Here is a 17,076-nt window from a genome sequence, read left to right as displayed (position 1 = left end):
ACGGAAACAGAAAAAACACGGGTGTCCGAATATGGCGACTTTTAAAGTAAGTTGTTTGTTTTTTTTTGCAAAGTTTTAGATTTTTGTTAAGGGGTTAAAGGGTAAATAAAACCATCTAGATTTGGTATCCTGAGAATCGTACAAAATCACAGAATACAGGTGACATATCATTTTGGCTGAATAGTGAACACTGTAAAAACAAAGCCTCTAAGAATGTCACACAAATGCACTCTCTCCAATTCCAATTCTCCCCATTCTTTTTTTCCAGCTTCCCAGTACATTAAACAGAATAATAAATGGTACCATTATGAAGAACAGTTTTTTTCTGCAAATATTAAGCCCTTATGTGGCTCTGTTAACGGAAAAAATAAAAAAAGCTATAGGGTTTGGAAGGTGGGGAGTCTAAAACAAAAAAAAAAAAATTCTCTGGAAAGAAGGAGCTAAATTTAACACCTCCCTGACCAAACAGTCTGATTAAGGGTCCATTCACACGGAGATAAATGCCGCTGATTCTGGCGCGAACCCATGCGGGATCGGCGCCAGAATCCACGCTGTAAAAAAGCCTCCCCATAGAGTTCCCGCGCCAGAATCATTGGCATTTTCTCCATGTGACTGGACCCTAAGGAGTTGTTTGGGCCTAACTTTTTATGGGTCCCCCATACTGTATGGGGAACAGTGATGGGGGCTAAAATCCTGTGGTGTGGACTAGAGATGAGCGAGTACTGTTCGGATCAGCCGATCCGAACAGCACGCTCCATAGAAATGAATGGATACACCTGGTACTTCTGCTTTGACGGCGGCCGGCCGCTTAACCCCCCGCGTGCCGGCTATACGTCCATTCATTTCTATGCGAGCGTGCTGTTCGGATCGGCTGATCCAAACAGTACTCGCTCATCTCTAGTGTGGACATTAAACTGTGTGGGGCATATTAAAGGGGTTGTCCGGGTTTAGTTTTTCTATAGTCTTTCCTCTCTGGTCCTTTTGTGTGACCGCTAAGGCCACTTATTCGCTCAGCGGTCACACGTGGTGAGGACTTCCACCGGAACAAGTCTTGTTTTTAGGTTTCACCTTCCCCAGTCTTCTACCCAGTACTAAAATATCATGGCCAACCCCTTTAAATATATTTGACATATATGCGCTCCTCTCTGTGATATAGTATGAGCATATTCACACATTCAGTTTTGGAAGCCAGATATATATGATAAAATGAGAGAAACTACTGAGGAAAGACACTCTACTCTGGCTATCAGACTGCGCATAAACACGTGACTAAAGCCAGACTGTCCTGTGACTCGCATGCGCCTTGGTCACACCGATCTCTGCATATGTTGTCACACCCGTGTAACTCAATGGACAGTTCAGTGCCCTAACAACCTGCCTGTAACCTACATGGGAAATATATATACTATAGGGACCGGGACACACACAGGTCACACACCACACACACTACTACACGCTCCAGCAAGCCATCAATGAATACTTTAATCCGTTTCGCCATCCACTACCTCAGGACACACGTGGCTAAAAGGCCGCAGCTGATTGGCGTTTCGCCTTTCATTCCACGCTCCCATTGGTTGCTCCGCCCTAGCAACCTGGTCGCCATCTTGGAGAGGGCATGGAGGAGCAGTGAAGCCCTAAACATCGGCGCTTGTTCTAGCACACAGGTAAGCGACTGCCAGTGGGGTACCGGGGTTCACCGTAGCGTTCAGGATCACAAAGCGGTTCCAATGGCGAATATAATGAGCTCTGGGGGCGTCGAGAGGTAAAGTCCGGTGGGGAGTTAATAAGGCGGACGCTCATTGGACGTTGGGGAGTGCCCGAGTCAGTATGAAGACACATGAATAGGCAGAGGGGGAGGGGGGAAGAGACAGGGGAGCAGAGGAGACATGATAGAGCTCAGGCTGCATGGAGGCTATAGCGAGGTCATGTGCACTGCACACAGGGATTATTAAAGGGGAGCTCCACCTCAGCTTACCTCTGACATCTGCTCATAGCATGCATACTAGTGCGGGGACAGGCACTCTGAGGCTATGGCTCACATGTCTCTGCTCTGCCACATTGCACCATTTATGGAACACTGAAGACTTGTGCACATGAGATGGATGATACCTGCATGTGTGCACAGGGTGCAAGGGCCTTTGTGTATGGACACGGAATAAAATAAATAAATACAGATTTTTCACTTTGGATTTTTAGGCAAATTATAATGTTTTAGACGCATCCTAAGGATTGGTTATCTATATCAGATTGGTGGGGGGGTCTGACAACTGGCCCCTCTATTGATCAGCTGTTGTCAGTGGCTGATACACTGAGACCAGAACAGAAAGCAGACAGCGCTGCTTTGTATGTACTGGCAGGATCAGGTATTGCAGATCACTTACCATTCACTTGAATGGGACATACAGTGAACAGCACTCTCTGCTTCCTGCTTCATTCTCTGTATTGGCTTCTGACAACAGTTGATCAATAGAGGAGTCACTTCCTTATTGATCAGATATTGAGGAGCTAAACTACTTTGCACCCACTTTATTATATTGGAGATTCTCTGCCCACAAACCAGGATGGAAAATCCACAGCATATCTGCTAAATGTGAATATACCCAAATAAGGTCCGGATTTGAAGATTCGCTGCAAAGGGGTTTTCTGGGCTAAAATTATTGATTATCTATCCTAAGGACATTTTATCCTGATCAGATCAGCGTGGGGTCTGACACCTGCTGGTCATATCAATCATCTGTTCTCTGTGTAGTGGCCAGTCCAGGTATAGGTGGTGTTCCAGGGCTCTCATACTGAGCTTTAATTCCTCTTCTCAGTTACATCATGTCTATTAGTCAAATGAATGGGGCTGAGCTGCAACACAAATCACATCTGGAATGGCAGCGCGCATGCTCAACCTGTCACTGTAAGCGATTGCTGACTGCTATACAAGCCCCTATAATGCACTCAAACACATTTTGCCCAATTGATGGACTTTTAGAGGGGACCATCATTGGAGTGAGAGAAGCAGTATGGTTGATTTAATGAATTGCCAGCCATCTTAGGCCGTTCTGACCTAGCTGTTGGGAGCAGTGAACAGGCTCCAGACAGACCACCAGTAAAGAGGTTGTTTGATCCACCAACAAGCAGGAGCGGTTCCTACAATTTCGTTGTCCTCCATCTAGACACAGGTTGCGCCTTCATTACACAACCCTGTCTCTGCCTGCACCATTTCTAGGCGCTTAGCTGGTGGAAAATTTTAGTAACAGCACCCATTATGTATCTAGCAATTGGCAGACAGCCATTACTGCTTTCATTCACAGTGGTGTTGTGAATGAGAATCCTGGAACTTTGCTGTCTTTAGAGATGAATCCAGGTTTCTGTTTGTATCCTACTGCAGTTGGGTTTGAGTATAGAGGACTCCTGGTGAGCTCTGTGCAAGGACACACTGGCCCACTGTAATGATCGGAGGATCCATTTGCAGATGACAGTCGGTCACCCCTAGTAGTGATACACGAGACACTAACTGTTCAGTGATATTTGCAGGACATTCTGCCGCCATACATGTTACTTCTCATGGCCGGGCGGACAACTGCCATTTTCCAGCAGGATAATGCTCACCCACACAGAAAGGGTTTCCCAGGTTGTCTCTGCCAGATTACAAAAGTTCCTTGACATGTTCAGACACCAGATTTATCACTAATTGCGTGTTTATGGGACCAGCTACGACACCAATTTCAGCAACCTACGAGTGTGCAGGATCTACAGACGCAGCTGCAACATCTATGGGCAACCAGTATACCTCTATGCCCAACCGTATCTCATCTTGTCTAGACTAGAGGTGGCCCAACATTGTACTAGAACCTCCACCCAATTGTACACTTTTTCCCAATAAATTTCAACTTCGTAATAACTTACATACATCATCACATTCACGTACAGAAAGTTTAATTCAATTGTTGTTGTGTTTTTTTTGTCCGAGTATTATGGAACTGGTTTTCTGCATGTAATCCTGATCGTGCACATGTAGGCTCACTGTTCTAGTGCACCAAACTTATTTCACCATTTCGCCTGATAAGCTCAGAATGAAGCAATTGAGGCAAGTCTCTCTCTGATGGTAAAATAAATCACAAAGTTTCTTATAATCATTTGTACTAGTCATTTGTGCAAAATTTGTTGAAATGACCGGTAAAGGAGAGTTTACACATTGTTGTCAAATTATGGTTTTATGCAAATATTGGCAAAAACAGCAAATTGACCATCACCAAAATAAAGACTTTATAATGTCTTGTGAACATTGAAGGATTATACACTGCTATGCATAATTAAAAGGAACCTTCCACCACCTCCACTAACTCCAGTTCTTAGTATCTATTAGAAACTGTTGCTCCACTGATTCTGGCACTGTTGGAATTTTTCTCGCTAGCCCCCTCTGTTCCGGAGCAATAAGCACTATTAGTTTTGGTGCCTGATATGTAACTTAGGCTCTGTATTGTCAGGTGGGTGGTGTCAGGCAGTGGGTGGGGGCTAGAGAAAAAATTCCAACTGTGCTGGAATGAGTGGAGCAGCAATTATTGCAAAGAGCTGCCATAAAAAGATGCAAAGAGTTGGAATTGCAGGTATGTTTGGAAGGTCCTCTGTAAAGTTTTTTTTTTCTTTTTTTAAATGTAGATTGTGAGCCCCACATAGACCTCACAATGCACATTGTTCCCTATCAGTATGTCTTTGGAATATAGGATGGAAATCCATGCAAACATGGGGAGAACATACAAACTCCTTGCAGATGGTTTTATGCCCTTGGCGGGATTTGAACACCAGGACTCCAGTGCTGCAAGGCTGCAGTGCTAACCACTGAGCCACCGTGTGGCCCCTGGTCCTCTGTAAAGTTTGAGCACTCTTGGTGAAATTTATTAAAGGGGCTCTATCAGCAAAATCATGCTGGTAGAGCCCCACATATGCGTGAATAGCCTTTAAAAAGGCTATTCAGGCACCGCTAAAGTTATATTAAACTAACCCCCCCCCCCCCATTTTAAAACAAAACCCTAAAAAAGAATATGTTAATCTTCTCTATCATACACGGTGGGCGGGCATTCAGGGTCCGACGTCATCTTCAGCCACGCCTCCATGCGCAGTAGGAGTAGTAGCAGCATGCTACTGCTCATGCACCCGCGCTATTTTTTATCGATGGCAGTTCGTGAGCGCCGGAGGAAGACGGGACCCGAACACATTGCTGGAAGAGGAGGTGTGGCTGAAGATGATGTCGGACCCTGAATGCCCGCCCACCGTGCACGATAGATAAGATTAACATATTCTTTTTTAGGGTTTTATTTTAAAATGGGAGGGGGGTAGTTTAATATAACTTTAGCGGTGCCTGAATAGCCTTTTTAAAGGCTATTCACACATATGTGGGGCTCTATCAGCATGATTTTGCTGATAGAGCCCCTTTAAGATTTGTGATCCTTATGCCAGTCTTAATTGACTCAGCAATAATTCTAGCACATATAGGTGCGCCTGGTCGCTGATCTACACAAGTCAAGTTTTCTGGCATAAGTTATAGTAAATCTGACGGACCACCTAGATTCCCTCCCCACTCTGCCAACTGCGGGAAAAAAGTGGAGAATGGGGCACAGAGACGTGTCACAGCTAAAAAGCACCAAGTTGAGGCTCATTTTTGGCCAATTTTAATGCGCATCTGCCTTGCTAAATGTGGGCCAATGTCTTCTATATCCCTAAACTGTGATAATTTTTTTCCCTTACCTTTCCTCAGAAATGGATGATCCTTTTGATGGTACTGAGGTGACAGTGGAGTCTGAAGAGATGGATGAGAGCTATGTGCCTGCCAAGCCTCCTGTAAAGAAGAAGAAATATAGAGGCTGCTCAGAACAAGGAGAGACTGTGAAGAAGCCAAGGTAAGCAGCAATGGTAGAGCTAATAGAAGGCTCCCTAAAACTGACCACTCAGCATCTGGCCCCAGTGCACTTATATCCATACATTTCTAGTAGGAGTAACAGTACAAGAAAGATGCAACAGAATTGTTATACTTCAGGAGATGCAAGTATGTAACCCCATAAGGACGCAGCAATCTCTTCTTTTTGTTTTTTTACTTCCTGTCTTTCAACATCCATTGCTTTATCATTTTCCATGTGTCTTGTGAGGGCTTATTCTTTTGCAGCACAAACTACACTCACCGTCCACTTTATTAGGTACTCCTGTCCAACTGCTCGTTAACACTTAAAGAGGACCTTTCACCATATCCGGGCACAGGCAGTTCTATATACTGCCAGAAAGCTGACAGTGCGCTGAATTCAGCGCACTGTCGGCTTTCCCGATCTGTGCCCGGTGTGAAGAGCTTACGGCCCGGTACCGTAGCTCTTCTATGGTCAGAAGGGCGTTTCTGACCATTAGCCAGAGACGTCCTTCTGCCTCGCGGCGCCAATCGCGCTGTGCTGTGGAGCCGGGGAGGAACGCCCCCTCCCTCTGCTCACACAGCTTGTCCGTAGACGAGCATTATCAGGAGAGGGAGGAGGCGTTCCTCCCCGCTCCACAGCACAGCGCGATTGGCGCCGCGAGGCAGAAGGACGTCTCTGGCTAATGGTCAGAAACGCCCTTCTGACTGTAAAGCGCTACGGTACCGGGACCGATAGCGCTTTACACCGGGCACGGATCGGGAAAGCCGACAGTGCGCTGAATTCAGCGCACTGTCAGCTTTCTGGCAGTATATAACACTGCCTGTGCCCAGATATGGTGAAAGGTCCTCTTTAATTTCTAATCAGCCAATCACATGGCGGCAACTCAGTGCATTTAGGCATGTAGACATGGTCAAGACAATCTCCTGCAGTTCAAACCGAGCATCAGTATGGGGAAGAAAGGTGATTTGAGTGCCTTTGAACGTGGCATGGTTGTTGGTGCCAGAAGGGCTGGTCTGAGTATTTCAGAAACTGCTGATCTACTGGGATTTTCACGTACAACCATCTCTAGGGTTTACAGAGAATGGTCCGAAAAAGAAAAAACATCCAGGGAGCGGCAGTTCTGTGGGCAGAAATGCGTTGTTGATGCCAGAGGTCAGAGGAGAATGGCCAGACTGGTTCGAGCTGATAGAAAGGCAACAGTGACTCAAATAGCCACCCGTTACAACCAAGGTAGCCAGAAGAGCATCTCTGAACGCACAGTACGTCGAACTTTGAGGCAGATGGGCTACAGCAGCAGAAGACCACACCGGCTGCCACTCCTTTCAGCTAAGAACAGGAAACTGAGGCTACAATTTGCACAAGCTCATCGAAATTGGACAATTGAAGATTGGAAAAACGTTGCCTGGTCTGATGAGTCTCGATTTCTGCTGCGACATTCGGATGGTAGGGTCAGAATTTGGCGTCAACAACATGAAAGCATGGATCCATCCTGCCTTGTATCAACGGTTCAGGCTGGTGGTGGTGGTGTCATGGTGTGGGGAATATTTTCTTGGCACTCTTTGGGCCCCTTGGTACCAATTGAGCATCGTTGCAACGCCAAAGCCTACCTGAGTATTGTTGCTGACCATGTCCATCCCTTTATGACCACAACGTACCCAACATCTGATGGCTACTTTCAGCAGGATAATGCAATGCCATGTCATAAAGCTGGAATCATCTCAGACTGGTTTCTTGAACATGACAATGAGTTCACTGTACTCCAATGGCCTCCACAGTCACCAGATCTCAATCCAATAGAGCATCTTTGGGATGTGGTGGAACGGGAGATTCGCATCATGGATGTGCAGCCGACAAATCTGCGGCAACTGTGTGATGCCATCATGTCAATATGGACCAAAATCTCTGAGGAATGCTTCCAGCACCTTGTTGAATCTATGCCATGAAGAATTGAGGCAGTTCTGAAGGCAAAAGGGGGTCCAACCCGTTACTAGCATGGTGTACCTAATAAAGTGGCCGGTGAGTGTATACTTCGTAATAGCACCACTAAATATTCTGTGCAATGTTTTGGGAAGATAAGAATAAAACATAGTGGAAATGAAAAAACAAACAAACAAAAAACTCAATTGCCTTATTTTCTTGTAGGTTTAATTTTTCTGGTGTTCACTGTGCATGGAAAATGACATGTTACCTATATAATCTTGTGACACCATTTTTTATATTCCATGTACAAAGATGTGTGAGGGCTCTTTTTTTTTTTTTTTTTCTTTTTTTCTTTCTTTTGCATGGCACGCTGTGTATTTCATTGATAATATTTTGGGAAATGTGTGTTGGAGCTGTTCACTTACTCAAAATGAAACCCAAAGTGGTCAGAACCCCTCAGGTGCCATGTCCCGTTTGACCATGACATTGGATGGCTAAATGCCCACAATGAGAGTTGTCTCTATTCTCAGGCACTACTGCAGAGACCCTGCTTTGTAAAACAACTTGCAACATCAGCAGTATTATATCTGCTAGAAAGCTGACAGTACGATGAATTCTTGCAAACTGTCAGTTTTGCCAGTATGCGCTGGGTGCCAGAAATATGGGTGGCGTTAATTTCAGCACCAATTTCCCTCCACCATCAGAAGGATGGGGTAAGGGTCTTACAGCTCAGCGTCATCACTTGGCTGTGAATAACGTCCCCTCTGATAGTATTTTTCCATAACCTTGTACTGTCAAGCGATAACACTGAGCTGTAAGGTACGCCTTTCTTACAGTGGAGGGATATTGGCACCAAAACTAATGGCACCAATATCTTTTGCTCCCGGGCACATACTGGTAAGACAGACAGTGTGCTGAATCACACTGTCAGCTTTCTGAGGTCAGAGGACATGAAAGATCCTCTTTAAATCCCCATTCTGGGCTGTACTAGTATGGTGCAGAACGGGAAGGGTGTAATCAAAACAGACATGTCTGGAGAGGAGACAGGTCCTCTAAGAGGTGGTTCATATGGAGGCATTTGACACTGAATTCATCAGGCAGAAAAATTCTGCTTCAGGAATTGGAAGCTGATTTTGGTGCCGATTCTGAAAATGTGCTCCAAAATCTGCTTCCTTTTCTTTCCAATGATAGTTTGAGATGTCCAAATGCTTGGCTGGGAGCGTACCTGTTTATGGGACACTGTGCTACAAGTTCTATTACTGCAATCCATGAATATAAAACAATAGCCTCTGTACTATATAATCTAAGAGACACTTTATGTTCTAGATCTGCTTATCTACTCTACTACTATGACATCTACCTGAAAGTCCAACAAGAGGTGCCGCATCTGCCCCAGTCTGAGATTAACAAGAAGATAAGTGAGAGCTGGAAACTTCTGAGTGTGGCTGAGAAGAGCTATTACCTGGAGCGAGCAAAGCTGGAGAAGGAAGGATTGGATTCTGTGAGTGCTCCCTGATATACAGGACAGTCATTAAAGGGGTTGTCTGGTCCCAAATTATTATTTTTTATACTGATAAGCTATCCATAAGATAGGTCATGAGTATGTAGAATGTGGGTACTTAGTCCCTGTATAGATCAACTAGTAGAAGGGAGTGAGTGCAGCACTGATCCTACTCAAGTATTCGGAACAGCTCTGCAATTCTTCAGTACCACCACTATGAAGTAGGCAGGGCTGCATCGATTATTTAAATAGGAGGTGTGCTGTGTGCGCTGTCCATGTACTATTGGCTTTTAGTGTACGGAAGTTGTCAGAGCAACTGATCTGTGTGGATAAGTTATTAGTATCAAAATCAATTTTGGGTTAGATAACCCCTTTCAGGTTAAACTCAAGCTCTTGCTGCAAGCTTACACTTTGTCTCTTTAAAGTTTAGTCCCAAACTTCTGACTTTGGTGGAGGTCCCATGAGGCAGGGACCCACTGATCAGAAAATAGTAGTACCCCTTTAAGTATCAAAAACGGCCCCAGATGGCAAAACACCTGTAATGTAGTTGCAAGGCTGTTTAACTTTTCTTGTAGAGTAACCCTATATGCAAAACAGATTAAGGCTTAATGTAAGTGTGAATAGAGCCTAACCAACAACAACAATAAAATATGTCAACGTTTCCGACCAGCTTCAAGTAATTTTTGTTCTTCTTTGAACAGAACATAAAATCCAGCACATCCACCATATCCGATGTCCCAGGCTTCAGAAAGATCCTCCCTCGTTCAGAATACATCCTGATTCCGAAGAGGTTCCCTGAGAACGAACATCAGCGGCTCGATATTTGCGTCACTCAGCCCAGAGAGACGGCGGTCCTGGCTCCATCTGCTGCGTTATCCCATAATGGAGGACAAAGAGTCATTACCTTGGAACCTGGACAGATTAACCTTTCTGAGCAGTTGACTGAGTTAGAAGGCCTAACTGAGGACAGGGCAAGTTTCACCCCAACGAATACAGTACAAGAAGTTGTTCCTGGGGGCATATACACCCACCTGCCTGAGAAACTGGCAGGAGAAATCATCCTTAATGATGCTACCCTAGAAATTGGGGAGACAAGCACCTACCCAGCTGCCAATGTGGTCATTGAAGACGATGGAGGCATAGCGCTCACACAGTCAGAAATGTCCGTTCTCACAGTCATGGCAATCCAGGTAATGCAAGAAGATATAGCTTAGTCTTAGTTGAAATTTTGTAGCCTAAAAATTAGTATTTGCGAAAAATAAAAATACATTTCCATTATCCTTTATCTCCACAAGATGAGCGGAACCACTGGTCAGGGGCGGCCACTTATTTCCTTCTCTCCATAGTAATATCCCATATCTGGTTAGACTGCAGTGGACCCTAAAAATTACACAAATTGAACCAAAAAAATGCCACCAAAAAATTTAGGTTTTCTGGAATGTGGGACCCCGGCCTAAAGCGGTTTTAAAAACAAAATATATGGCTACACAGGCGGTCTGTATGGAGCAGTGACCGAGGATGCACGCTGCCCCTCCATACAGTTTTTCTGGGAATTACGGAAAAAACAAATTGCCAGGACTTTCTATATAAGAATATTTGTACTTTCAGTAATAAAGCACATAGTGAGGTCACATTGTACAAGAAGGTACAGGGGTTATTGTAGTTCATGTCAAGAGACGCTCACATATATTTAGATGCAAATAAAAATGTTCTGAAGTCAACTCTGCATTGTACAAAAATACAGTGTAGAAAAATTCTTAGGACTGGAGCGGCCACTCATGTAACTTCTATAGCACTGTCTAATCCTCCAAAATCCACCATGTTCTATGATGCGCTGCACTGATCCCTGTATGGGGAATAAAGATGCAGAGACCAGATCCAGCCATTTATTTACATGATCTAAAGCTAAATGTCTCATGTGAATGCCCCTTTAATCTATACACTGACATGGTATTTTTGCAGTCTTTTTATTTCTCCTATACTTCTATTGTCTTACACAGGATACAGATGATCATTGCCCTGCACCGCCTGCCTCCCAGTATATTATGATGCCCTTGGCAAGTCGCTCCCTTACTGAACCCTCCCGAACTATTAAGCTGGTGAGTCCCGTCTTATCTTCTCTTACGTATTATCTTACACAGACTGTCTTGAGTAGTGCGCCTGCCATAGAGGCAAGGAATGTGACCACCATAGGACCCAGAGCTCCCAAAGTAAGAAAACCAGCTCTCCTTTACTGATCTATTGAAATATAACAGTGATTTGATTCACTGTAACAAAGTTCGGTGAAGCTCAGGACTCATTCTGAGTTCTACTATATGGTCCTATGATTTCTATCTACGTTCTTAGATTTATTTATTTTTATTTATTTTTTTATTGTCGGAAGCTTACATTTTATTTCTGCCCTGCAGGCAACAACATACACCAGAAGAGGGCGTGGGAGCTGCACTAACCCCAGTTGCACTTTTACTTACGTGACAAGACACAAACCCCCTAAATGTCCCCTCTGCAATCAGTTCCTGGGTGGAAAATGGGTTCCAAAAGTGAGTATTCCTTCAGTGCTGAGTATACCTGCTGTTTATTAAAAGGAGCAGTCCCATAACCGAATGTCCGATAGGGGTTATAGTGTACTGTGTTTTGTACACTGCATCTGTGTCACATATTGGCTGATATGTCATATACATAGAGGTGTAGAAAAATTAGATATAGTGCCCATTATAGGGTTCTCACACCAAATAACTGAAGGAATTCCCTCCAACAGGGTACAAGAGCAATACTAAATCCTACTCATAGTTATAGATATAAATCTGCCTTATGTATCTTCATAAATCTTTCTCACTTTCCGATGCACCAAGATTCTGGCTCATTTTTCTGACATGCCAAAAAAAGCTATCCCAATTGAATCTGCAACCACGTTTACACTATTTCAATCTTGGTGCCATTTGTGTAAGAAATTCTGCACCATATTCGTACTTTCATTTCTCAAAACCGTGTCATAAAGTTAGACACTTTTAAACCACGCTCATTTTATTGCAATTTTTTCACGTGTGTCATTCATGCTGAATTCAGTGCATTGTCAGTTTTCTCAGTATGTGTACCCGTGGTGGCGCTATCAGTGCCGTTAGTTTTAGCACCGATATCTTCCCACTGTCAGAAGGGCGTTCCTCATAGCTCAGCATCAACGCCCGATCCCCTCCTCTGACAGTACTCGTCCTTAGACTCGGCTATGTTATAGTTCTGTCAGAGGGGGCGTACCTTACAGCACCAATAGTTCCACCACAGGGGCACATACCGGGAAAACTAACAGTTTGCTGAACAGCACACTGTTGGATTTGTGGCTAAGGCCGCATGGGCCGGAAACGCTGCGCTGGTTTTTCCAGGCTAGTGACAAATTTTGGTACAGATGACCTATCCTCATGGTTCAATATGATTATTGTGATACCAAATTTATATACTTTTTATTGTATTTGTTATGGTTTGCTACTTTCCAATATAAATATTAAATAAATACTTATACAGCTGCCCGTAATTTTTAGCTTTGAGAAGGGTTGCGTTTTTTTGTGGGCCGTGCTGTAGTTTTATTGGATATGCAACTTTTTGATCACCTTTTACTTCATTTTTTGGGGGAAGATGATGATGCATGCAAAAGTTGAGTTGCTTCTGAGTCATATATCATCGGGATGCTTAGGATTTTTTTACGTCATTTCCAGGGGAAAGTAGCAAAAGAAAAGTATCCAGTCTCATCGAATACTACTGGACCGCCATTAGAAAATCCAGATTCTCAGGAGCAGTCTGCCATTGCTGCAAGTGATTCGAAGGCAACAGAGAAAGAGAATACTGAAGCAGTCAGTCATCTTCTTCAAGCCACCCCGACGGCCCACAGTGACGAATGGGAAGAGGTGATCATTTCAGACTCTCATTTTATCGCAGAAGACAGTGATGAGGTGCAGGGGTCTAACCAGGGGGAGACACAACTGGTGAAGAGTATACACCTAGCAGAAACTGATACCAACAGGACCGAGAAACCAGCTGGACGTTCAAAAGCCTCTTCTTCAAAGTGAGTGCCATTTTTAATAGTATTTTTTGCCATTGAGTTGGTTTTGTACAGAACACAATAACAAATCTTGGCTATTGTTGAGGTAAATCCTTGTTATATTACAGTACATGTGCAGCAGCCACAGCCATCTGTGCATATATGAGGTTAGTCACTGAGGTTGTATAGATACACACTATTCTTTCCTCCATCTTTTCCTTACCATTTTTTCATCATTACCTTTGTGAATTTAATACAGAGCCTGATCTGTGACTACAACAAATCTACAAAATTAGGATTTGTTCATCAGGGCTATAATGTTTTAACTAGTTCCTGCCCCATGACGTATTATTATGTCAGCGTTGCGAACCTGTTCCCAAGAACAGGCTGCGGTTGAGCCTGAGTCGATAACGGAATCCACTGGTTTCATCTCCTGTTCTAGTAATGAATGAAGGTTTCAACAACATGGCCCCCAGCGGACATTCATCACCTCTCCCATGGTTAATAAATGTCTATATATAGTTAGTGGTATGTGGTATATTTACTGTTGCGCTTGCATCTTACATGTACAGTAAGATTTGGATTGATACTTAGAATTAGTTTTATGTTACATTTCTTTCTATTGTAGGCCGCAGCCATCTTCTGCTTCATCAGCCCACAAAGCAGAGACAAAGTGTGCCGCTAAACCACTTGCCGCTGCTTCCAGACCTATAAGAGCAATACTCCCAGCCCCGGCCAATACTAACCGTGGGATCAGTGTGGAGTGTGCCGGCAGTACATTGACCATCTTAAAACCTGGTAATAGTCTCTGAATCATGATACATTTTTATCTTAAAGTCAAAATACATTTTATGTCCTCAAGTTAAAGAGGTTGCCCTGTGCGGGTAAACTTTTTTAATATGACATTGAGGAAGGTGAAAAAAAAAAATCAAACTCCCTGGTACTCCAGTGTCTCCCATCGCGATCCGGTTCTGCTGCTCCAATGCAAGTCCTCACTGCACGAGACCACTGAGGCCAAACAGTGGCTTAAGAAAAGGACACAGGACATCACTACCTGTGATTCCCCATGTTTTTTGCCAAGGAATTCTTCAGTCAGCGGAAGGGATCGGAGACGTCTTAGCCAGTGAGCAGTTTCACTTTGAGAAGAAGGATCACGATGGGAGGACATCGAAGCATTTTTTTTTTTTTTTTTTTTAAATCCCCTTCCCTGGCCTGTTTTATAAATATGTTTCTTTGTCTGGACAACCTCTTTTAAGGGCTGGGGGTTAAAAAGGAAAAATGTCTGGAGTGGGACTTAAATTTAAATCCATCTATGATCTTCCATGTCATTTATTAAAAGGGTAAAAAAAAAAAAAAAAAAAAAAAAAAAAGTTAAAATATATATATGTATAAGTAAAATTTTCTTATTACAATTTTCAATATAAGATCACATTGCTTTTATATGTCTTATAGATACACACAACCTTATTTCATCCACTGGGCTAAAGGCCAGTACATTGAAGCAGCTTGGTCAAGTGGTCTTACAGCAGCCGGGGTCTCAGGACATTACGGTAAAAAGACGTACTCCATTTTTATAGGATTACATTTGCCATTTTACGCTAGGTTTACACTAGAGTTCCGTTTTCCATTGTTCCTGTCTGCATGGGGACCCAAAAGAAGGAGACCTTGTTTGCTTAAAGACCCTGACACACGGAAACCATTGTCTATAATGGGGTGATTTCCCCTGGTTTTATACTGAAACTGGTGGAGAGAAAAGTTCTCCTTGCAGGACTTTTCTCTGCCAATTTTAGGTGGATTCTGCGGCAGAGTCTCCAATGCAAGTGTGAATCCAGCCAGAGTGATGTTGTGGCCCACAGTCTGATCACTGGCTCACCATTCAGAAGTGTGATCGGCTGGTCGCCGCAGGACTGAATCCCAGGCGACTAGCCATTATCATCAAGGAAATGATGATGTAGTCACACATCTCTCCTGCAATGGCTGGCCATGTAATACACAGTTGTGCTAGTCCACAAGATCTACAACACCTTTTACATAGCAGATGTTCATGCTGGATTTTAAAAGTGGAATCAAGCAGGGGATCCCTCCTCTATGTTGGTAATATGCCTTATTAGAGCATAAGGAAAGTGTTTGCCTTTATGAGAAAATGCCTTTAAGGCTAAGACCCTACGTAGACTGCAATGTTTTCCACAGAAAGTCTGAAGAGTTTTGATCTGTGGACTTTCTGCTCCTCTTATACCTACATAGAAAACACCAGCATTTGTAGAAATGACATGTTACAATTTACAAAAGCGCTATGTTTTTTGAAATCGCGGCATTTTCACTGCGGTTTTTGTTCTGCAGTATGTGGATGGAAGAAACCAGAATCCCAGGTACTGTAATAAGCAACATGGGGCCCCGGCCTAAAAAGGGTTTTCAGTCATGGACATTTTTCATATTGCTCTTAACAGAGAGGTGAGAAAACATTGCAGTTAATGTGACATATGGAAAAAGCTAATTGATCTCAGGATCACTTGTATTAGTACTAAGCAGATACGACACTTGTTCTATTAAAGGGGTATGGCTCTTCTGGTCGGACAGACCCCCAGAAGATCCTATACTGGTAACCTATGTCACTGGCATGAAAACCGCTGTTGGGGCCAGAAAACCTCTTTAACCCCTTCCCGCCTAGTACGGCGGATGCCAGGTATTTAAATCTGGCGACTGCTCGGGAGCCGGCATATCCACTAGGTGTCTACTGTTTTATACAGTAGACACCCAGCGCTAATGACCACTATTGGTGCCTGCACCGATCGTGGGCATCAACCCCTCCGGCGCCTCTGTCAAAGCTGACCAAGGCACCATTTTCCCGATGGCACATGGGCGCTGCCATTTTCCCGGCGATCACCAGCACCCGGAGCAAGAAGCAAGTAGTAGAGAAGATTTCTTATTGTAAACCATATACAGTACACATTTAACTCATTATCAGGCCAGAAATGAGTTGCACTAGAAGAACATATTTTGTTTAAATGGGGCTTTATCATTGGGAAAAGTCATTTTTAACTAAACCTATACTTGCATAGCCTTTAAAATGGCTATTCCACACATACTTTTTGTATGTTAATTCCCTCAGTAGTTTTTGAATGAGCCCGCTTCTAGTTATATGCTAATTAGCCTCCAGCCAGCACAGGAAGTTGTCAGGGAGCAGTCCTCTGTGCTGTGTGTCAGAGCAGGCAGAGGAGTCAGCAGCAGCCTGTGCTGTACACACAGATGAGAGGGTGCTCGCTGAGAACTTCCTGTGCTCGCTGGAGCCTAATTAGCATATGAATAAAAATGGTCTCATTCAAAAACTACTTACATACAAAAGGTAGGTGTGAAATTGCCTTTCTAAAGGCTATGCAAGTATGTGCTTAGTTAAAAATGACTTTTCCCAATGATAGAGCCCCTTTAATTTGTTGCAGTAATATTTTTTTTTTCTATTTTGCTATCATTTTATTACCTAGCAATTTATTACTATGTTTTGATTCTTGCTTGTTACTATCCACAGGTACGGGCAGAGCTCCAGGCTCCTGTATCACAGCCACAGCTTAAAGTAGTGACAGACTCCTTCCCATCATATAAATATAGCTGCCCTGTGGCACTGGTAGGTCTAGATCACTTACACACAGTTTCACAAAAATGCCTAATGGACACCAACTCCTTTCTGTAAATTGGCCTCCAACTTCTCACACTGTTCTGTTCACACTGTGCTTTGGAAGTCTGAG

The 17,076-nt window shown here is 43.7% G+C and overlaps 1 protein-coding gene across 1 annotated transcript in view; it reads left to right on the top strand.

Moving 5' to 3' along the window:
• The first annotated feature begins 1,586 nt into the window (after positions 1–1,586).
• Positions 1,587–17,076, top strand: part of HMGXB3 (HMG-box containing 3) — a 29,001-nt gene continuing 13,511 nt past the window's right edge. The window contains exons 1-10 of the mRNA XM_075274966.1: positions 1,587–1,664; positions 5,744–5,885; positions 9,132–9,306; positions 10,008–10,496; positions 11,307–11,405; positions 11,715–11,846; positions 13,014–13,360; positions 13,965–14,134; positions 14,789–14,886; positions 16,860–16,955. Of these exons, the coding sequence (XP_075131067.1) occupies positions 5,746–5,885; positions 9,132–9,306; positions 10,008–10,496; positions 11,307–11,405; positions 11,715–11,846; positions 13,014–13,360; positions 13,965–14,134; positions 14,789–14,886; positions 16,860–16,955 (1,746 nt within the window). The 5' untranslated portion in view covers positions 1,587–1,664; positions 5,744–5,745. The remainder of the gene's footprint in view (positions 1,665–5,743; positions 5,886–9,131; positions 9,307–10,007; positions 10,497–11,306; positions 11,406–11,714; positions 11,847–13,013; positions 13,361–13,964; positions 14,135–14,788; positions 14,887–16,859; positions 16,956–17,076) is intronic.

Source organism: Leptodactylus fuscus, chromosome 5, assembly GCF_031893055.1.
Source record: "Leptodactylus fuscus isolate aLepFus1 chromosome 5, aLepFus1.hap2, whole genome shotgun sequence".
Classification (NCBI taxonomy): Eukaryota; Metazoa; Chordata; class Amphibia; order Anura; family Leptodactylidae; genus Leptodactylus; species Leptodactylus fuscus.
Note: the sequence above shows the minus strand (reverse complement) of the source record. Positions and strands in the feature narration are given on the sequence as shown.